This window comes from Branchiostoma lanceolatum, chromosome 12, assembly GCF_035083965.1.
Source record: "Branchiostoma lanceolatum isolate klBraLanc5 chromosome 12, klBraLanc5.hap2, whole genome shotgun sequence".
NCBI lineage: Eukaryota > Metazoa > Chordata > Leptocardii > Amphioxiformes > Branchiostomatidae > Branchiostoma > Branchiostoma lanceolatum.
Window position 1 is genome coordinate 13,289,537 of NC_089733.1, and position 23,709 is coordinate 13,313,245.

At 39.4% G+C, this 23,709-nt stretch overlaps 1 protein-coding gene and 1 long non-coding RNA gene across 3 annotated transcripts; both read right to left on the reverse strand.

The window, feature by feature from the left end:
- Positions 1-1,497: 1,497 nt before the first annotated feature.
- LOC136445890 (uncharacterized) lies at positions 1,498-4,596 on the reverse strand. The gene is made up of 3 exons (XR_010757445.1): positions 4,492-4,596; positions 2,951-3,017; positions 1,498-1,910 (listed from the first exon to the last, which is right to left on the reverse strand). It is a non-coding gene; the product is annotated as an uncharacterized lncRNA (long non-coding RNA).
- A 9,631-nt stretch (positions 4,597-14,227) lies between these two features.
- LOC136446309 (uncharacterized) lies at positions 14,228-22,357 on the reverse strand. 2 transcript variants are annotated; one of them, XM_066444662.1, is made up of 4 exons: positions 21,983-22,357; positions 21,241-21,361; positions 16,679-16,868; positions 14,228-14,824 (listed from the first exon to the last, which is right to left on the reverse strand). In XM_066444662.1, exons 2-4 carry the CDS (start codon positions 21,344-21,346, stop codon positions 14,806-14,808), a joined length of 315 nt encoding a protein of 104 aa, XP_066300759.1. In that variant the 5' UTR covers positions 21,347-21,361; positions 21,983-22,357; the 3' UTR covers positions 14,228-14,805. The 2 variants fall into 2 exon arrangements, with proteins under 2 accessions (XP_066300759.1, XP_066300758.1); XM_066444661.1 differs by having other exon boundaries at positions 16,679-16,874; positions 21,983-22,355.
- Positions 22,358-23,709: the final 1,352 nt, after the last annotated feature.

The following is a 23,709-nucleotide window of genomic DNA, read 5'->3' on the forward strand; positions in this document are numbered from 1 at the left end:
TGTTGTTAGGAAGTTTGGAAATGAAAAGCATGGTTTAATATTCTTGGTAGCCAAGGTTGCATATACGTCTAATATATATATATAGTGTTGACAGCCACGTGTGATAAATAACAGAAATGCTCCTATTTCAGTATCATTGACAGGAAGCGTTCTGTTTTCTTCACTTTTAACTTCATCTACACCTGTATGCTTGAACTTGGATGACTCTAGACAGGAAGCCAGGATTTCAAGAGCATATGGTAGGATAACGCAGCTCAACAATTTCTTGTGGCCACAGATGGCACGGATCATACTCCGTGTTCTTCACTAATGCACTTGTGTTATTCACCTTATTTCACCTACACATGTACATGAACTTGCATAACACTAGCCTGGAATCCAGGCTTTCAGGGTATACTGTAGGATAATGCAGCTCAACAATTTCTTGTGGCCACAGATGGCATAGATCATGCTCCGTGTTCTTCACTAATACACTGTCTTGTGTTATTCACCTTATTTCACCTACACCTACACACATGAACTTGGAGAACACTAGGCTTGGAATCCAGGCCTCAGGCTAGGATAACCCAGCTCAACAACGGCTCCTTTGCATCTGGCAACATGGAACATATTTTATGTTCATAACCTTTTTTCACCTTAACCTACACACATGAACTTGGAAAGCACTAGCTTGGAATCCAGGCCTCAGGCTAGGATAACCCAGCTCAACAACGGCTCCTTTGCATCTGGCGACATGGAACATATCTTATGTTCTTCACCTTATTTCCCCTACGCCTGAACATATAACCTCAGACGACACTAGCCTGGGATCCAGGATTTATGCTACCTGCCAGGGACACAAATCAGCAACAGCCTTTTGATGGCAGATGAGGGAATACTCAAGTTGATATATCCTACACTTACGTTCTGATCTATTAATGTGGATGCTGATAGCTTTTCTTTAAAGACGCTTGCCTTTTCAAAGTTCAGATACAAAGTATTGCATCTTAGTGCCATTTTCTTCAAAGGCCCGAGTGTACTGTAAACCTTTTTTTTTTAATAGACCTCCCTACTCCCATGGTTGGAGGGAAAAGAGTTTTTTTTGGGTGTTTTGAGTTCATGGTTCAAACAATATTCTGTACTACTGTAAAACAATGGAAGTGTATCTTGGGCCGTGTCATGATTTGAAACCGCGATAATAAAACCACCGTGACTCAAGATTTACAGTAACTGAGGACTAAGGAGGGGGGATATAGACTCAGTCACGTTTGGGAGCGCATCCTTAAGAAATAGATGATAATCGTTGCATTGTTTTTTGATTGATAGTTGTGCATGTGTTATACTTCTGTACGTTTGGGACCGCATAGTGATTGTACATATGTAATTATTTTCGTTTCATTATGTATAAGCAGCAACACCTGCACATGTGCTGCATTACTATGTGACCCAGTCAGAATTGCCTTGAAGAAGGTGACAGATGGTCACCGAAACGTCGATCATGGAATAAAAATCTCTTGGTTGTGTAAAAAGAGTCTTTTTATTCTGAAGACTAATCTCTACAACACCTGTGATGTTTTCCTGGAAAGCCTTTGAAGTTAGGATCAAGGGATTTTCTTCAGATAGATTTAGCACAAATGGTCCTAATACCTGTTAAGCCACTCCAAAAGTCACCAAGGAAGACCCGCAGCAACCTTTATAGAGTGACACGCTCAAGAAAGACACCAGACTTGAACTGGACAGCATGCCCCAGGTGATGAATGACCGAAACACTTGGGCTGCCATCTCGACTCATGACTGGAAGGTCTCGACATAAGCAAGTAAGCATAAGCATATTAGTCACCATTCTTTGATTTTTCTGTCCATCATAAACTGACCGTTAGGTTCCAAAGTGTTTGTGGGAAGAAGGGCAAGCCATACGGGGGTGTCAGCACCTGGGAACAAATGGGAAACGTAATAAAGTGAAAAAGCTGTCAAGAAACCAAAGAGACTTCATTCTCCTATACAGAGCCTCGCCCACAGCCTTTACAATATACCTTGGGGAGGTTCTGCTAAACCGGGCTGAGGCTTCCACTTTTGTTGGCATGGTCTCTAATCAGCATTCAGCCTATCAGAGAATTGCTGAAATGTTTTCTTTAGTTAAAGTCAATTCTCTGATTGGTTACCAGCTTATTTCACCTTCACCAAAAGTGGAAGACTCAGCCCGGTTTATCAGAGTCTCCCTATGGTATATTGTACAGGCCACGGGCAAGGGTCTGTACAGAAGAATGAGAGTCTTGAGCTGAAAAAAATATTCTGCTTCAAAGTAAAGATCTAAGAAAAAAATCAAATCAACATGACTTTCCAACTACATTGCTCATGAAAATTCTTAACCTTAAGAATACCATACCATAGACCATATTAGAACTTATTTGAACACCTGAAGTCCCTGGTATCTTGTTAAAGGTTAAGAGATAGTTGACTGTGTATGATGACTGGTGTATTAAACATGCTGCAATGATGTCTGCAATGTTACATAGAATAAGCCCGGTGAGCCATATCTATAATCATGCCAACTACTTCAAAACATTCACTATTGGCATCACTTGCATTAGTAGCTACATACCTACAATTTCTAATTATCTATGAATATGTAGTAACAGTCAACCGATATTGTATCAGGCCTTGAAGATGTAATTTCCATTAACATTAACCCATTAGGTTACATAAATCCACCAAAACAGTGCATTTGAGAGATCTCTATAGTGCAGCACCCCCCCCCCTGGTATATGTATGCACAATATATTAGACATACTGGAGTGCATTATACTGTTGGATGTTGGGTTGGAGATCTGTTTGGATCCATCTTTTCAGGGTGGCAGAATTATGTACCCTGCTGGAATTTTGTTAATATAGGTGTTACTTTAATGATGCATGGTGGCTGTGGACATTAATTTTCAATCTTTAAATGATAATCATAGATTGTCACCCTCACCTTGCTCAGCTGTCCTGGGAGGTTTTTCAAAGCCAGCCATGTGAGTTTTACAGTGACCAGGGTCAGCCTGGATTAAAACAGGTCCATATAATGTATACTCTATTAACTTAACAATTTAAGCATTGATTTGTCTATGGCAGATAAAGTGCAATGTGTCCTGTGAGTAAAAAAAAAATTCTTGTGATAAAAATCATAGATTTTACAAAAGTACATGGTATGAAATAGAATACTGGTATAAAGTCATAATTCAAGGTATGAAATATACACAAGAGTAAAAAAACTGCAAAGTTAACCATTGCGGGTATTTCACAATTTATAGTGTATGATTTTCAACCAATGGTTCAACCAGCCAATAAATTTCACAAATTTCCCTGTATATACATGTACCTCAAATCCTAGTGACCTTTCAACAACTGCATGTGGGGGTAATACACAGGCCATTGAGAAATACCACACCATTTCCTGTATTACCTGCACTGACCTAGTGACTTTTCAACAACTGCATGTCGGGGTACTAATACATGCCATTGAGAAATACCACACAGTTTCCTGTATTACCACTGATGACATAGTGACTTTTCAACATCTCCTGTATTACCGGTAGCCTATTGCAGACTAACCTGTTTGCATTAAGAGACCTTTGGGGGGATTTTTGACTGTGCATTTTAAGGCCTTCAGTTCTACTGATATCTTAGTATTGGACCTTTGAAATTGAAAATTTAAGCTACTAGTAGGGGTTTCCAATATGGAAATATGTTGAAAAATAGGACTGAAAGGAAAACTCGAGTCTGTCCAATATTCATAAATTTTACAGAAACTACATGTATGTACCATTAACTTTCTACTCTGACTCTGCATTTTTTCCACTAAGGCCATGTTGATTTGATTATATGGGTGACATCCTCTGAGAGCCCAAGAAATGATGCGAGCGTGCTAATTAAAAAAAAGTTTGGCCAAAAAAAAGCATGTATCAAATCATTCTGCAGCTGCTTTGTATGATTTACAGTATAGTCGAAAACTTATTTTTCTTGGGGATGCGTGACTGTGCGAATGTCATCCATATAATCAAATCAACATGGCCTAAACAAAACAAAAAGTGTGACCTAACTTTAACTTCAGTCTAGAGTTAAATCAAAATTGATAAATGCGTCCGTACAAGGGACATAATTAAAATAATGTTGCAGAATCACAAGCTTAAACAAAAAATGTCAATCTTCATTATGAAATTTACGTGGTCAGGAAGGATGAATAAAACGAAACACACACGAAAATATAAATTCTTCTTTATTTTTCTTTCAAAAGCTCTTCTTTAACTTTGGAATTGCCTTGGCCATTCTGCTGCATTTCTTTTGCAATTCACAGCGTGTATTTCCTCATTTTTCAGCTGCTTTCTAAGATTTACAATATGTCCGAAAACCTTTTTTTTGGAAAACGGACAAAAATTGATGCACGCGCGGATGCCATCCATATAATCAAATCAACATGGCCTCATATACATATAAATGCATGTATTGTTTTCAATTTCTCCTTCTTTTACTCACACAGTTGATGAGAATTCCTTCCCTTGGATCTTTCTCCATCTCTCGTGCATGGATGAAGGTCATGAGGGTCACTCCAATGTGAGAAATCGCATAAGCTCTTTATGGATATGTTGTGTATTCTTACTCTTGGCATGGCAGTAGAAAACAGCACATATCAGTATAGTGAACATTGGCGTTTTGTTGTTGTTATTAGTTGTGGACTCCTGTATTTCTAAAGTAATTAGCGCTTAGAGGAGAACAGACCGAATCTGAATTGCCTCTTCTCTTGTTCTTTTTGTGTGTGTCTTTTGGTCCCTGGCTTACCATTCAAGCAACAAAGAAGGGACAAACTACTTATGATATTTACTAGTTTCTCTGATGTTTCCTTTTCCTTGTTGCAAAATGACTTAATATCATATACATTAGTTTTATGGATATGTTGTGTATTCTTACTCTTGGCATGGAAGTAGAGAATAGCACATATCAGTATAGTGAACCTTGGCGTTTTTGTTGTTGTTATTAGTTGTGGACTCCTGTATTTCTAAAGTAATTAGAGAATAGATAAGTAGACCATTGAATAGTTGCTTTGTAGTAGAAAGATAGATACTTTCATGGATCATGTTTCATTATGTGCATGGCTTGTCAATCTGTGTCTCTGTTTTCTTAAATGTAAATGTGTTGACAAACCCCTATTGCCTAGTAGATACAATATAAGTACTTTGCATTGTGTGTTGAAGTTAAATTTTTGCTTCCTGTGGTCGCCCACTCCTTTTTCATTTCTATATAATATATATTATAATGTACATTTTCCATGACCCAGCCTAAAGTTAATATTGGTTCTTATAATTGTAATGGGCTGGGCGACCGCAGGAAGCGAAACGAAATATTTACATGGTTAAAAGATAAAAACTGTCATATTTATTGCCTACAAGAAACCCACTCTTTAATGTCTGTTGAAACAGAATGGCTGTCAGACTGGGGGGGACAAATATTTTTCAACCACGGCTTAAGTAATAGTAGAGGAGTAATGATTCTTTTCAATGCAAGTGTCTCCTACACAATCCATCAGACCTTGAGTGACAACTCCGGTCGATGGATTGTGTTGGATATTTCTTTAGATTCTATGCGCTTCTGTTTGATTAATATATATGGCCCCAATTCTGACTACCCTTCTTTTTTCACAAACTTGGAATCAACTATACATAATTGCATTGATCCTGCATTATATATTGTTGCCACAGGAGACTTCAATACTGTTCTAAACTCAGATATGGACAGAACCGGACATCGACTTTTCAATTACCACCCTAAATCTCGTCAAGCTATTAACTCTTTATGTGTAAATTTAGACTTATTAGACATTTATAGACACAAAAATACTACGGAAAGACGATACACCTGGAGACGTCGTTTTCAGGCTAGCCGTATTGATTATTTCTTAATTTCTTTTTCGTTAGTTTCCTCCGTACAGAACGTTAGAATAGAAGATAGTTTTAGATCTGATCACTCTTTTATTGGACTATCACTTATTACCTCACCAATACCCAGGGGTAAAGGATATTGGAGATTTAACCAAGACTTATTAAGGGACTCAGTTTTCGTTAAAGAAACTTCAGATTTTATAACAGACTTTTTCCGTTATAATGAGGGTTCTGCAAATCCGCATGTCGTGTGGGACACTTTTAAATGCTGTGTTCGTGGACACATTATTAAATATTCTTCTTGGAAATATAAACAACGTACAAAAACGGAACTTTCCTTAACAAGTGAAATCTGCAGCCTGCAAGAGGAGCTAGATACTCTTTCAGATGCAAACATATTCGATAAGTTACAGGAAAAGAAACAAGAATTAGTATTGTTGTATCAAATAAAATCTAATAATATAATCGCCAGCAAAAGAGCCAAGTGGATGGAACAAGGAGAAAAATGTACTAAATTTTTTATGAACTTAGTCACCAAAGACAAAGCTCGGAAAAATATGTCTACATTTATCACAGCAGATGGGCAGGTTAAAACTAATCCTTTGCATATTCTTGAGGAACAAGCCAACTTTTATCATAGCCTTTATTCATTTAAGGAACCACCTATGTCAATAGATCAGGATATATTTGAACCCTTTTTTCCTAAATTGAAACCTGTTTCTTTATCTGCTGAGCAGCGTGAAAAATGTGAAGGGTTAATAACTGAAAAAGAATTGAAGAGCGCAATTACTTCTTTTGCCTCCGGGAAAGCTCCGGGTCTCGACGGGCTCCCGATAGAATTTTACAAAACTTTCTTTAATTGTTTAAAGCAGCCCATGCTAGAGTGTTTTAACTTTTCTTATGGAAAAAATCAACTATCTGACACACAAAAAGTAGGCCTTATTTCGCTGATACTTAAGCAGGATCCTTCGGGACAGGAGAAAGATCCTTCATATATAAAGAATTGGCGCCCTATTACCCTACTTAATTGTGATACACGTGTGTTATCCAAATGTCTCGCCCTTCGTATGAAACATGTTATTTCTAATCTGATATCTTATGACCAAACTGGTTTTTTACAGGGGCGTTGTATTAGCGATAACATACGGAGAATTTTAGAAATTATGGAATATTATGAGAGAAATGAATTGCCCGGTTTAATTTTCATTGCAGATTTTGAAAAAGCCTTCGATACTATTAGATTAGACTTTATTGTAAAAGCACTAGAATACTTTGGGTTTGGGAAATCTTTTATAACATGGATAGAAATTCTTTATAACGATATCTCTAGCAAAATTATAAATTACGGTTATATCTCTAAGTCTTTTAACCTGTCCCGCGGAGTTCGACAAGGCTGCCCCCTATCTCCATATCTTTTTATCTTAGGAGTTGAATTGCTCGCTATAAAAATTAGAAATAACATAGAAATTAAAGGCTTAGATACTTTTGGAATTAAATCTAAAGTCTCTCAATATGCGGATGATTCCAACTTCCCTCTTACTCCAGAACTTGGCTGTCTGTATGCATTGGTCAACGATTTAGAAAATTTTGCCTTATTATCAGGATTATGCCCTAATTTTGATAAATGTAAAATATTGAGGATTGGCTCGTTAAATGGTACAAACTTTTATTTACCGTGCTCTTTGCCGATACTTTGGACAGATGGTCCTGTCGACATTCTTGGAATTCATATTCCAGTACTTTTTTCTGATATCATAGAAAGTAACTTTGATCGAAAATTTGTAAAGATTGACAAGATATTAATGCTATGGAAATCTAAATCTTTAACCCTTATGGGCAAAATTATTTTGGTCAATACTTTAATTGTACCTCAACTTATATTTCTACTAACCTCTCTTCCGTCCCCTCCCCCTACCTTCTTTGATAGATATGAGAAAAAGATTTTTAAATTTCTATGGGGAGATGGACCCGAGAGGGTTAAAAGGAAAACATTATATGCTGCTTATGAACAAGGGGGGCTAAAGCTTAGAAACTTGCGGGCTGTAGATTTAACCTTGAAAGGCTCTTGGCTACCAAAACTGTACTTGAATAAGGATTGGTTTTGCTCCAAGCTTATCTTCTTATCTAGTTCTATATTTCGCACAAACTTGTTTCCTTTTTCTCAGCTTAAAAATGCGGATTTTGAATCTCTTATGGGGAAAAGATCACCTATAAGTACCTTTTTTACGCATGTAATACAGGCTTGGTTGAGGTTCCAACTTAGACCACCCGAGGGGGCGGTTGAGGTAAAACAACAGCTTTTATGTCTAAATTCAAATATAACTGTCAGTGGAAAACCATTTTTTTCTCAGATATTGCTTAGTAGGGGGGTTGTTTTTGTAAATGACATCTTGGACTTAGAAAATAGGTTCTTATCATATAATGATCTGATCAAAAAATTTGGGGATGTATTTCCCGAATTCAAATATAACCAACTTATTTCGGCTATCCCTTCTACTTGGAAAGCCATGCTGAAACAGAACTCTCCAAGTTTGTTTGTATGTCTCCCTGTGTGTAGAAACATAGGCTGGCTTCGAAACTGTAAAATTAATAAATGTCTCTACCTATTTTTCATGAATGAAGCCAGCTTATGGGGAACTTCTGAAAAGGTTAAATTTTCATGGGAAGAATATTTTGACACCCCGCTACCATGGCGTGATGTGTATAGTTTGCCCTATAAAATATCCATAGATTCCAATAGCCGTATGTTTCAGTACAAATTGTTATTCAAATTTTTACCATGTAACAAAACACTATATCTATGGGGATTGATAGACTCCCCCTTGTGTACCCTCTGTAAAGAGGAAGAAGAAACAGTTGTCCACCTATTTTGGAACTGTCATAAAACTGCACATTTTTGGAGACAGGTGGACGACTGGTTCTTCGAAATCACTGATATTCATTTGCATATTAATGCACTTAGTATAATTTTCGGTATCTCAAGTGATCGTTGCCCGGTTTTGTCGAATGTTATTATTCTGCTTGGTAAGATATTTGTCTTTAAACATCGCAATTATTCATTGAATTTACCAGCCTTTATATCCTTTGTTTCCTTCTATTATAAATTAGAATTGAATATTGCAAACAGACAAGGAAAATTACATAAACATAGGGGGAAGTGGGGAAAATTCAATACAGTTTTTTCTTGACAAATGATGGAAATTTAATTGTTCGTTGTGAATAAATATTATATATTATTATTTGTATGCATCTATATCATTATATGTAGGCATCTATTATTATATGTATATTATTATATGTATGCATCTATATTATTATATGTATGCAAATATTATTATATGTATGCATCTTTGTGAGATCTATATGTATATATATATATATATATATATATATGTATGTATATCTCTCTAAATATATAGGTATATGTGTATATATGTGTATTATATATTGGCATTAGGGGTTTCAGTACCAACTATTTTGTTCCCGGATTTTATGTTTTGATTTTGTGGTATCTCATGTGCTTTGTTTTGTTTTGTAAACTGCCATGCTTTTCTTTGTTTTTGTTAAAACGTGAATAAAGAAAGATTTAAAAAAAAAAAAAGAAATCGCATAAGCTGAGGAAAAAAAAACCTCTAAGATATTGAGTCACCACAATAGGCAATTTAGGCAATGACTAATTGGGTTATATCCTTAGCAATAAACTTGGCAAGGTACCCTTTTTATATGTGAAAACATACTGTAAATTTAGAAATGTTTGCGGTGGTTTTAAGTTTGCGGTTTTGACGGTAAGCTCTTCGCCGCTGACTTAAAACCTGTCCGCAAACATTTTTTGCCCCTCCTACCCACTTGTCTACTATTGTCTCAAACACTAACTTAAAGCCACCGCGAACACTCCATTTTCTCCCTACAACGAAATTAAAACCACATGAAATTAAATGCATTTTACAGTATGCCAAATTACTGGGAGAAAACATCAATTTGATTTCTTGTTTCTCGGATTCCCTTTTTTTCTGATTTAAAAAAGAAACCACACGGCTTTCTACTATATGAGTCAACTTTAAACCTAAAATGCTTGACATATTTTGGCTGTTGAAGAAAGTCTTTCTAGTTCAATGTAGTTGTTACAGACTATTTTTCATTTGTCAATGCATTTAAAAGTAGAAAATTCATTGTTCAAAATATTAACCACTCTATTACATATTCATGTTCACTTTGTAGCTTGTGGCTATAAACAAATAAGTGTTTGGGTCTATTGTGTGATTTCTGTTTTGTTTTAAATTTCCATTTCAGCGGCCCACTCCATTAATTTTCTATAGAAATCCAAGATATTTGGTAAAAACCATATATCAACCTAACTTGGCCTACCAGCGTTGATATTAAAGTTAGTTTTTCCATAAGATGTGACAATTTATGCCATTACTTACCTGTGAATAACATAAGCCCGCAGGGAAATTCGCATGACGAACATCTAAAATGATGGAGTCTTCTCATGATCACACAACTGTTGCAGCTGAACTTATTTAAGAATAGTACTCTATCCGAAGCGACCCATGGCGAAACTCCATTAGAAGGTTAAGGTATGGGCAAAAAGTCAGGAGTGTCGCCGGAAGGGTCACTGAACGGTCTCATGACAAATAAGAACGAGGGCGGGTGGGTGGGTTGTTAGTTTTGCCGAACTTCCTTTACCTTGTCCCATCAGGCTCCTTCACAGCGCCCACCTAAGCTACCCGTCTTATTCGATAAGATTCAATGTCAAACCTACAAATGGCACCAAAAACATAAACTTCCTCGATGAAGGTAATAAAATACAGCAACAGAGAGTCGATTTGACATTGATGAAGGTTTGCTATGGACATATTTATGTACACAATATATCAAGCAGGATATATTATACTGCGCACTAGCCCGAGAAGCTGAACATGACCATCCCGTGGACGGAGGACGACGATGGGAAATCCTGTACGAAGCAGCTGTGAAAGGTTTGAGTTTTCCCAATCAATATCTGTAATCTAAGTTGTCTTGGTAGCGATGTCACCATCATCATCTCTCTCTCTCTCTCTCTCTCTCTCTCTCTCTCTCTCTCTCTCTCTCTCTCTCTCTCTCTCTCTCTCTCTCTCTCTCTCTCTCTCTCTCTCTCTCTCTATCTCTCTCTCTCCCTCTCTCTCTCTCTCTCTCTCTCTCTGATCTCTTTCTCTCTCTCATGCTCTGATCTCTCCCTCTCTCTCTATCTATCTATCTCTATTTATCTATCTATCGAGTATCTCTCGGTCAAATTGTGATCGCAATAGGCAAAATAGGATAAACTAGAGTTCCACGAACACTTTATCTTCGCCAAATAATCAAGGCTTATTATGGAGAATGATTAATATTTACATGCTTATCACCCGCTGCAAATTAGATCATGCACCATACCATTTGGAAGTTATGCTGGGGGGGGGGGGGATGAGTCCAGTCTAGATAGTGTTAAAATCATTTGGTGGTACAGGTACTAGTATATGTGTAGAGTGTGCTGATATATGTAACAAGTTTAATGAACTTTCAGATGCTACAAGTATCGAATTCCTGTCATTGATCACTATGGAATTATGGTGTTTCCTCATCAATTATGCATATTGGCTCCCATATGCATAATTACCATCTATCTAAATCAAATTATAACTTAAGCTATTAACAAACCAAAAATCATGATGATCCATTGACCCCTTCTTGAGTTATTACCAAATGAAGGGCGCACAGCTGGCACACAGCTGGGTGACCTAAATCCCAAGCCAGGCAATCCTCCAAGTGTCCCTGAATTGAGGTCGAGTAACAGCTTTCAATGGGATTATACATTACTCTCTTTAATTATGTAAATGAAGTCCCAATTTGCATACTATACATTTCATTATGTTAATCATCACCTAAGGTACCTGCGTACCAAAAGCAATAAAGATACACCAAACCCTGCATGAGTTATCCTCCTCCAAAGTTTCATACATAAAGGCCCACTGCAACTCAAAACAAGTCGTTGAGAGGCCCAAACTTACACCACTTGTTCCCTGCCCCAAGACCCATCCACTATAAAAAAATCATGAACCTGGCGCCTCCAGAAAATTTCACCCCAAACTTTGAAGCTCCGCTGCAATACTTTAGATACCCGCTAGAAGGCCCATTATCGAACTTGACCTTCCTTTCTGTAAACCTTACCCACCCACTAAGTATCATGCAGAACCATCGACAGCTTCTCGAGTTATGTTGGCGACATACAAATACACATACACACAAAGCCCGCTGCAGTACCGACGGAAAATGCCAGGGGAACCATTTTTGAACTTGACCTCCGTTTATACAACATCTACACACCTGCAAAAAATCATGAAGATCCATCAACGTTTCCGTCACTTTTTTTGCCTACATACAAACACAAAAAAATTCAAAGTCCGCTGCAGTACTGTTGAAAAACGCAAGGTGAACCATTTTCGAACTTGACCTTCCTTTGCACAACCACTACACACCTACCAAAAATCATAAATATTCATTGAAGTTTTCTTGAGTTATGCTCCTGACATACATACAGACCCACCCAACAGATTTTTCAACCGAAAACATAATCTTCCCGAGTACTAGTACTCGGCGAAGATAATAATGAACATCATGACGCCAATCTTTTTTACTCTCTCTCTCTCTCTCTCTGGTCGTTCTCTCACTCTCTCTCTCTCTCTCTCAAGGCTCTATCATCTGTCTCTATTTATCTAGTATCTATCTCTATCTCTCGGTCGAATAGCTATTGTGATCGCAGTTGGCAAAATAGGATAAATAATAAACATCATGACGCCAACTTTTGCGGCAGTCATACTATCAGTGAGCCCAGGACGCATGTCCTCTGTCGTAAAAATGACACCTAGGGCGTCTCAGATAGAATGACCAGACAGACGGTCCTTAAGGCCAAGTGTGGCACTTTAAGATAAGGATGAGCGTTAAACATTATCTCTATGTATAACAACAATCCATCCGGTCATTAAAAGACTCTGATAATGACGTTAATTGAAAAATCTTCGAATCAATATAAATTCATCAACCCGACGGCGGACTCACCTTAGGATACCCTGGGAGTCAGACTGGGTTTATCGGACAGTATGGCCAGTTCCTTCGGCGGCCCAAAGCACTAAGCCCGCCAATCTAAATAAGCGCAACGGGGGGGGGGGGGGGGGTTCTAGCCCGAGAGGGTTGGCTTTGGCCCGCCGGAGGAACTGGCTAAACGGTCCGATAACCTCAAGCTGGCTCCCAGGGTAACTTTAAGGCGGCCCTTCATCATCACCCCCGCCCATCTTGAACTTCGTAGAGCAATTACAAAAATTTTAGAATCTGCAGTCACAAACTGAACATAGAAGTCAGGAGATATAATAAAATTCCCCGTGACCAGAGGTTCTGTCCATTTTGTCCAAATGAGATTGAGGATGAACGTCACTTTATCATGGATTGTTCACGACATGATGATAAACGCACAAAACTGTTCACCCTTCTCTCCGTTTGTTCAAACGAATTTGATACATCACATTCGATTAACAGATTTAACTATATTGCAAACAGCCCGGCCGGGCCCCGGTTTGCAAATGTGGCCATAACATAAGTTAGCTTCATTATCAGTAAGTTTTTCGGGGTTATGTAAAAGTAAGGACGGCCGATTCGGGTCGGCGGTATCGAAGGTCCAGTGAAGTAGTCTACTTGTTGGCTTGTTGTACCATATGACTTATCTCCAAACGGGTCTTCCGGTGGCAAAATCGTACCTGTCGGCCTAGACCGTTCTTTCGGGGCCGTAGGACCGTCTTGGCCGCGGCAGTTACGATCTTGCCACCGGACAAGATCTGCTTGGTGATTAGTTGTGTCGTGTAATGTGTCCGGGAAGGGCTAGCCTGTGGCGTTTCCATGACTACGGTGGCGTTGTGTAGTTAAGATGCATATACTTGATTGTTTGTTCGGTGTTTCTTAGGGGCGCAAAGAGCCCACAAATCCGGACAAGTTCATTTGATCGTCTGTTTGTTTGTTTGCTTGTTACCTTTTTTTTTCATACCTTTTGGATTTCATACCCGGTAAATCGCCTCATGGCTTAACACACCAGGTTTGTACTGAAGACACCGGGAAGGACCCATTCTGTTTTCGATACCATTTAAGTGCGGTTGGTATTCAGTAACGTACGCGTGCTCGATGTGTGGCTCTCCTCAAACACGGGACCTCCACTTAACACCTATCCGAGGGACGTCCCTAGCCGAAGCTATGTACTCACTTTCATTTGATTTTGTATCCTAATTGTACAAGTTTTCCTTCTTGTGAAGCAAATATAGCCAACCGACTTAGTGTAGATACAGGAAAATATCTCTTTATTCTTTCCCAAATGAATATATATTTCCAGTGGTAGCGTTACAACAGCTCGGATATGTCACAGGCCAGCGACAAAAAGAAACCCGTCTGAGTCGACTTGATATGTATAAACTGCACGGGATATGTAAGATGTTCTGAATGCAATTCGTCAAAAGCAGTGCGAAGGTGCGTACTTAATCATTTCAAATGATATGATATTGAGCTCATACGCCACACATCATATGCAATATAAGCCATACTGTGTACGTATACGGTTATCATTGATACGACATCAAGCCTTCTGACAGTAAGTAGCTGTAAGGTTACACGTTCCAAAGGGGCGTCTAAGAATTAAGAGTTGAGAATAATTGAATTCAATCTGTAGAATTAGTATTTCCGTTGTCACTAAAATCATATTAATCCGGTGCACGAACGCTATACTACATGACTCAAAATCTGTTGTAATCGTAATCTTATGCAGTCAACTTTTCGTTTCATCTTTCAACGTTATACTATTCAAAGCATGAACATTTATTCAAGATGAGGTGTTCGTGCGTTGATCTTTGGCTTCAATGTCTCACCACATAGGGGGTCGCCTGTGGGGAAACACAAGAAAACAGACAATTAAAAAGTTGAAGTAGTTTACAAACAATACATCGTATGGGTAGAGAAGTACAAATGGAGTAGCAGTCCTCTTAATCAGAGGACAAAAAGAACGATACAACTACTCTAACTTCCAAAAAGAGCTGTATTTTACGGTGACACTATTAAGAATTGAATTGAAAGGAATGGTAACAACTACTATGTGAAAACACAAAGTATAGTTACAGAACGACTTGTCATTATAAAGTTTTAAGAGGAGACTTAACTCTACTGTGATACTAAAAAGTATCAGTTGATATTTGTTTCACGATTTTTTCACAGTTGATGTTTACTTCATTGGATGAAGTTTTTGGGAAAAATTCAATTTGATACTATAATGTGGCAAAGGATTACAAAGTATACGTTGTTCAAAAACAAAAATCCTAACAATAAAAAAAACGACAAATTCATGTTTAAGACTTGTATTAACAAAAATAGAACACAATTCTGGACATACATATCCAATCCACAACCATGCCACGTTTCATATAATTTGGCACAAAAATGAAAGCTTGACACCTTTGAAAAATGCTTAAAGCAGGATAATGAAAGAAAACTACATTATTTCTCTCACAACGACCTGCAGTCAGTATCAGATCCACAATATTTGCAATGCTGCTGGATTAGTAGCCTCTACCAGGCTCCTTCCTATCGTTGGGAAAATAGTAGAAATCAGCCGAGGTACTCCGCTATTGCTAGGGTCACATTTCAAAACCGGGGCCCGGCCGGGCAGTCATTGGAAACGAAAAGTATGATATAAAAGACAACAAAAAACACAAAACGTACCCAAAATTATTTAAGAGCATAGATTGTGCAAATTTATTGACATACACCTTGATTTTTCGTTTCCGCCCGGCCGGGTCCCGGTTTGGAAATGTGACCCTAGCATGTACAGGGTAGGTCTGCTACACAGTAAGGTTCCATTTCGATCGAAATGGAACTTTACTGTATAGCGGACCTACCCTGTATAGCGGAGTACCTCGGCTGATTTCTACTATTTTCCCAACGATAGGACGGAGCCTAGTAGAGGCTACTGGATTAGAACAAAAAGGTTGAAATGTTTAAAGTGAACCATGTTTGTCCAAGGGCTTACGTCCTACGTTTGGCACGCAGATGTTGAATTACTCATTGTGAATTCCAAGTGGGCAGCGTCATAAGTTGATAAGTTGTTCTTTATCCACACGTAGCGTGGCTTATTGCACTTAATGGAGTATATAATGCGACATAATCTTTTCAGGTATTGCAGAATGCCAGTACATTTAGAAGAAGTGGACTTTTAATCTTGTTCAGAGTTAGATGCTGCTTTGTATTCTTTGCGCCGTCGCTGGCCTTTAAGTAGTTAAGCGTGATATTTGAATCGTGGTGAACCCAATAACTCGGTGAGGAAAATACCCTTTTATATAATGACTTTAAATTGGCTTAACATATCGTACAGAAAGTATCTATGTCTATAAATCCGGTATAATCGCCTAACCGCCCTTCGGTGTAACACACCAGCTTTTATACAAGTAAACGTTTGAAGGACATGTTTGATCCTCTTTGAGCTTTTCTGATACTTTTCTAACTGCATTTACGTCTTAGAAAGACATTAGTTTAATTTGCTCCCTGATGAATGTATTATTACAGTATTTTGTGGGAATTTTTGACATTAGCACCCCCATCAATCTTTTTTTTCTCCCAGGGCAGTGCCGAGGTGTACTCAATGTTAGGTGGGATTGGAATAACGCCATTAGGTAGAAAGTTGGTGAAGAATGCACACGTGTACTACATAACTAGACTGTAGGAGTTTAGATTTCAAGTGTACGTACGTGCGCACGTGCTTGTTTGCTGCTTCCCTGAGTTTGCCGAGTGCGTTGGTGTTGAGCGGCATCCTCTTGTAGTACCTGCCGTACTGCCGCATGCAGCTGGGCGGGCGGAGCCTGCTGGGCAGGAGGCACGGGTCTACTTCTGCCTGCCGACTCACTAACAGTGCCATCAGGTCTCCCTTAGGCAGCAGGCCTTCATCTGCACAAAAGTACATATTTCACATCATTATTCGTGCCCTTCCTAACAATGATACCTTGCCCTGTTCATAAATCTACCTCTGTGGGCCAATTTATATACAAAGCTATGCAAAAACGATACAATGTTATACATTCCTGACGCAGCATACTGTTAACATTACTTAAATACTGTTCTATATCATTAGCATGCACACTACTAGATAGATTGCTTCTACTGTTATTCATATATTAGATTAGTTCTTTAGAATTGTTAGATAATAGAAATGGTTCAATTGCCATGTTGCCATACATTGTACCTGTTGCAATTGTCGCGCAATAATGTTCTTATTCTTGTATAGATGAAATATGAAATAAAGGCAATACCTAAAACTCACTAATCATGACACACGTACTTGTGAATATGACGCAAGGAAGTTAGTACATGGCGACGCCGGACGCTCGTTACATGCTTTTTTAGATAGTGACAATAGTCATTTCAGCTTCTTTGGGATCACGCATGGCCTTACAGTGTATCCTACGTGTCCCTTAACTACATGCCTACGTGGGGTAACTATTTGTCTTGACCAGCCGTTGTATAAAGAGCAAAGCTCGGAAGTAGATAAAGCTTCAGAAGATCAAAATCAAAGCCATATTGTTCCCTTCAAAGTTTCTGAGAATCTACCCAATACCTTGTTACAGAAGTAAAGCAATATAACATTGATTCTTTCAACATTTGATGCCTTTGATGCTTTCAACATTTATATTACAGAATTCTGTTGCCAACTCTTTTGTCTTTCTTAGATTTCCCAGGCGCAGGTTGCTGCTGTCGTGGACATTCATTCAAAGTTGCACTTAAACAGCGACCCCTGTTTCGTACATTTCTATGGCTACTCGGACGGGCTGGCGACTGCCTTGAAAATGCCTTAGGCCCCATTAAGTTGAAAATCGCGAATCAGCGCTCCCCAAATAAATTATCGCCGGCGCCGCCCAGTAGGCCTGCAAAGGGGGCTACCAATGCCTTAGAATACACGGCACAATCCTTCCTAAGAACGCCCCCAGGTATCCCGTTGACAACAGGCCTTTATCTGGGCTAGTGTACACGTTTTACAGCATACTTTTTTCTAGTTTATTCTCACCAACAACGCAGCTATGCATTCTTTGGGTAGCAGACAAAAGTTAGTATTTTCCTATAATAACCGTAGAGTGGAATTCGTTATCTTCAAGTACAGTACAGTACAGTAGGGGCATCTTCGCTGGATAGCTTTGAACAACGTTTGCAGCTAGATGTGCAGGTCGATCGGTGTAATATAACCAGCTGCTGCCGCGCCGCGTGCCTGCAAAGCTGATGTATTACGCCGAATGGTGGTTATACCGGCTACTAGTATATAGCCAGCGTTGTTAGTGATCACGTGAGGATATATATAACATACATAGGCGTTCAACGCAGTGGATCGAACATCTGACGAAGGTTGGAGTGTCCAGCCGAAGTTTTATGTGAGTTCAACTCTTGGATTAAAGCTTAAAATTTTCCAATATACATATATGTGATGTACAACTTCTATAAAATGTAGATGTATATATAAATTCTACATAGTATGTACATATTCTACATTATCATTGCTCATTTCTTTTTTCGCTTGATTGTGATCGAGAAAATACTCCGAATACCGAATCCTTTCCCTCAAAACCAAAAAATAATGGCAAAAGGTTAGCCAGTCGAAGGTATGAATTCATCGGCACTAACGATGAAACCAGAGATTCCTTTCTCTCGTTAGCAGAGAATGTCTCATCTGTTAACCATTAGCAATGATTCAACTCTCATGTGCGTAAGTTGCCATACATTGTACCAGTTACAATTGTCGCGCAATTAAGTTCTTCTTCTTCTTCTTTGTTGTGATATCAGGGAACGAAGTCTTTCTCCGTGTTGATTTTGTGCTGACGTGGAATCTAAAGGTAAGGCCTAAATTCCTAGCGGGCCTCAGTGCTGTATCCTTAAGCTTCCAAGGGCCCGGGAGGCATTCTCACGTACCTCCTCTCTCGACTCAATCCCTTATAGTCCGGCCATACGCAGTTTGTACTTAACTGGTGTTACGCCTGCAGGCACTTAACCGGTTGTGCGAAGCAAACAACGCTCACTTGCTATTCGTCACCAGTAGAAATAGATCTGTTGTTGAAAAGGAGGACGGACACCTCATACCTCGAGTAGAGTAGAGTCTGCGGTCTTGATTGCAAGAGTCTTCCGTTAATCTAACAACTCTGTCATCTACACGCTTTGCTCATCAGTTTTTATCATACAAACATCTCGTGTGGCAGCATGTTGGGCGTCAGAAAGTCTCCAGTTCGTTTATTTAATTTCCTGTCAAGCTTCACGGCCAGGTTCATGATCATCTGCCTTGTTCAGGTGACAACACGTCAAACCTCCCACTTACGTGTGCACCAGACATCAGATATGTGGTGCACAGCTCAAGTATAAAAATAACTAAATTACCAGCTGTGAATGAAAGGTGCATGTTTCTTGCTTCGCGTGATCAACGTCCCACACGGTTACATCATCAAAGCAGATGTCCATCGGGGCCGATGTTGGTGTTCTAGTTAACAATACGTTTAAACTTAGATTGTACAGAAAATCTATCCTATTATCATCGCAACTGACCTATAACCTCCCAAAGGCAATATTTAGTTATCTTGAAATGTAGTATGTTGCTCTGTTGTTTTCTTATGCGTGTAGTCATATGTATGTACGTGTTGTGTTTTTCGCGTTTTGTAACTGTATGTATGTACGCTCTGCGTTTTTATGAATCAAGGAAGGGTAGATTAGATGTTTCTAATCTAATGGATTCATAATATAGCATTGGTTATCGATAAATCATATGTCCATTTTCCATTACAAGGAGTCCCTAATACCGCCACCTGAAATGACGTCACGTTTTGTTGCTGTACGTGTAGGGTGAAGAACAAATTAAAACGATGTAAATTATGTTGCTTTCGTAAACCTTGAAAACCGCCTCTTCTCCTTATATATCCTCCATAGATCCAGAGAGGTTTTCAAGATGCACTTGTAGACCACTTAAATTTTCCCGAGCAGGAGTCTTGACGTATGTGGCATTGTCCTCAACGCAGTTCACATTTTATTGTCCTTCCAGACTAACAATTCCTTCCTCTCAGCTTGAAATGTCGACACTAACGTCATTGGGTGCAAGTGGGACTTGAAAGACGACGCCTGATGATATTAATTGCCTTGATGATAACGATTCACGTTTTTGCTACGTATGAGACGAGCTGACAAAAAAACTAGATCAGAGACACCCAAGCCAAGTATTGATCTAAGTAACGAATAAGATTTTTTTCCAGAAATCTTCATAGCCATTAAATCACAAAAATCAAGATCAATCAAACGTACGGTTTAAAAAGAGAGCTTATGATGTGACCCACGTTTCTCGGACACTTGCACAAGATTGCCAGAAAGAATCCCATCTGACATGCATAATGCACCGACCTGAAACACTTCAGGCTGTTCAAGGCACTGACGCACGTTCAGAACGCGGAGAGCTGTTGACAACATTCTAGTTCAAGAGCTTAAGCACGGTGTCTCTCTGACGATGTCACGTGTTCGTTGCACCCTTAGAAAAGTCTTAGCTGTTGAAGGTGTTACCATAAAACATGGGACGAACATTTGTTTTATGTAATTCAGTTGAATAGCAACATGGAGATTGAATAGGGCGCATGACACCGCCTTCATAATTGGAGGGAAGCTGTTTGACAGCCAATAAGCAGTAATCATCGAAAGATCAGTGATTTTTTTAGTTTGCTTTTGGAAACCAGACAGGGACGACGTGGCACTGCACTCAAGTTTTTCATAACTTATTTCAACAGTGCCACGTACAGAGAACATTATATCTATTTCTACACCTGGGTGGAGTGAGAAAAGTCTGTGGCGGCGTGGGATTCGAACTCGGGACCGCTGGGTTCTGGGCCGAACACCCTGCCGTAACGCCACACGACCCCACAAGATCATTAATTGCAAGATCATCAAGCTCGTTGTCCAAAGACGTTGTCGTTAACACATACCTGAACAGTATGTCTATCGCAGTGTATAATGTACTTATATATGTGCGCAGCTATCAAAAAATGTCCAAGGCTTCTCATCTTATCTGTCCCATAGTCTTACTATTTGACCATTGGGTCACCACAGGATCTGACAACCAGTTTCTTCCACCTTGTCTGGTTTTCTATTCTTCTCAATGTTTCACTTAGTGTCATGCCGGCCCGTTCTTTGATATCATTCTCCCACCCTTCCATTCCCTGCCCCTCTTCCTTCCTCCCTGGGCGGTTCCTTGCTCATTCGGAGAAAAATGTAAAAGAACGAGAATCAACTGAACGGTACTCACCATCAGATGTTTCTAGCTCCGTCGCAATGCCGCTATGACCATCGGCCGCACCGTAGAACATAGAGCAGACCAAGACACAGCACGTCAACCAGAAAGCCGCTGCCATTGTCACTGATATTTGCTGGGGAAAAAGTAGTGTTTTCTCGAGTTGTAAAATGTCTATTTGAAGGATTTAGTAATAGTTGAAGCCTTTTTTTAAATCTATCCAGATGGCAAGGTGGTCTATTTGAAGGTTCGAATCCCTAGCAGGCCCTAATGCTGTGCCTGTGGGAGAGAGAATTTACACCTATTTCCTCACTGGACGTGTTTTAGGAGAGCCACACACACTTATCGAAAAGAGTAGGTGCCCTTTTAGCTTCCCAGTTTGTGTTGATTAATCCTTACAGTACGATCTTACGCAGCTTGTACCTACTGTACAAAACTGGTGTGTTACGCCTGAAGGCGGTTTACCGCGGTTTCGCGACAAAAACAAATCTCAAAGGTAGACTTTTACGTTTGACTCTCACACCTTGCGATGTGTAGTCATGTTTAAGATGTCCTGTCTTGCACTAAACGAACCAACTATGCTGGACTCGTAGAAATTCCAGTGAAATCATTTTTCTATTTTCAGGATAAATTTGCCTTGATATGTCCCTCATTACTACAGTATCGAACTGTTCGAACACCCAAGCCACCCCATATAGATGTGCAATTTCTTGCCGCATTAGGTTTACAATAATATTGTGCGACTGAAGTAACTCACCTTACACTTTTCCGTGTCTTGTCCCTTGGTAGACCACTTTGCCGTGTAGAGCCGTACTTCTGCGCCAGGGGGAAGTCGAGTTGCTTACCGTGAAACCGTCTGGCCTCTTATATCGACTCCCACCCACTCTTCATTCAGTGCGTCACGGCTGTCACTCTCCTCAACTTCCTCCTTCGCGAAAAACATTCGTGGGTCTTATCGACAATTACGCAAACCACCCAGTAGGCGGGGCTTGTCCTGAGCTTTTCGGTGTATTTAAGAGATAAGATTAGCCAAAACTTTAAGTATCCTTGCCAAGATACAGACTTTTACATATAAATATTCATATACACAAACACTAAAATCGCAAAACCCACTAATCATTAAAAACGTGGGACTTTTCATCAGCCACTGCCTCCTAAGAAGTAGTCAAACTCCTCAGTAATGTTGTACATTGTATGTAGAAAAATTGGTTAGATGTATAGAATGGACACTTGTTACCCTTGTTACCATTTTTACTGTTTGTGCCCATGTGATTAGCCTACGAGCATGAATTTTCAAATTAAAGTATTATAAACTACTGAAGGCAAATAGACCATGCACCTGAGTAAATCAATGACACTATGCAACAGCCCTAACTGGTTTTCCCAGAAGGGCACTGGTTTGCCTTTTTTGTGTCATCAAAACGTTCTTATTTTATGCAATCCGTAACCTGGCCACAGTAATCAACTCAACGCAAGGGATATTGGTTGGGTAATTGAATTCATCGTTAACACTTATCACATGATATTAGTCCGTCACGGAAATTTACGTCCAGTGGGAGGGTATGTGAGAGGATATGTCCAGTGGGAGGATATTCGGCATGTATGAAAGGCTAGCTGCTGCAAGAAATAGACGAGCCTGGAGACAGATCTCCATCTTCACTGCTACCTTGTCCCCCCCAACGACCCGGAGGTCAAGGGACTAGGTAGGTAGGTAGGGAGGATATCATTTGAAAATAGAACAAAAATATCTACTATCGAAATTTCACCATATCGTCCATGTGTGTGTTCAATGTGGCTAGACTTCAGGCATCTTTGGATGATGCCGCTTCTGGTAACAACTGCACAAATACTCTTATTTTCTCCAAGATAGTTTCAAAGCCTGGTTCGCAGAAACAGTTTAGGTTCAGCCCGAGGACATCACATAAAAAGAAAAACTATAAGTGTGCGTGATGTAAACTGCCCGCACCACACATCCGCGCTGACAATTACCTCACGTGGGCAGCTCGCGATGAGGTGTCTCATATGTCTGACGAAAGACAGCGGATGCTGTCTAAAACGTCTGACTGTTTCAAATTTCCACCAGTATTGTGTATATTGGAAATCACAGAAACACACTGTCAGACAGACAACCAGCCAGAGAGGCCAGAAAAACAGATAAACAGACTTCAAACAATCATATCCAGTTGCTGTTAAATGTTATTTGGCGTATCTTATTACCTACTAGATGTTTAACCATCATCATTGTGTGGTATATATCGTTCAATGTCTTATGCCTTGAAATATTTTGTTTAAATATACTTTAACCACCCGAGTCCTATTGCAGGAGGCAAAAATATAGCCATCCTGAATTGCGATATATCGGTTACAAAAACAATCTATAAATTTCCGAAGTAGTAGCAGATGCATGCCCTCGGGCTTGGGAAAGGCATACATGGAGTGGAGTTGTTCTTGCGGAAAGCTGGATGCTTCCAAGCATTACGGACA

Excerpts from the sequence above, each read along its gene's own strand:
- LOC136446309 (XM_066444661.1), bottom strand. The coding sequence starts at position 21,346 with ATGGCAGCGGCTTTCTGGTTGACGTGCTGTGTCTTGGTCTGCTCTATG. Across the intron at positions 16,875-21,240 it reads GGAGCTAGAAACATCTGATG|ATGAAGGCCTGCTGCCTAAG; the intron begins GTGAGTACCGTT and ends ACTTTTGTGCAG.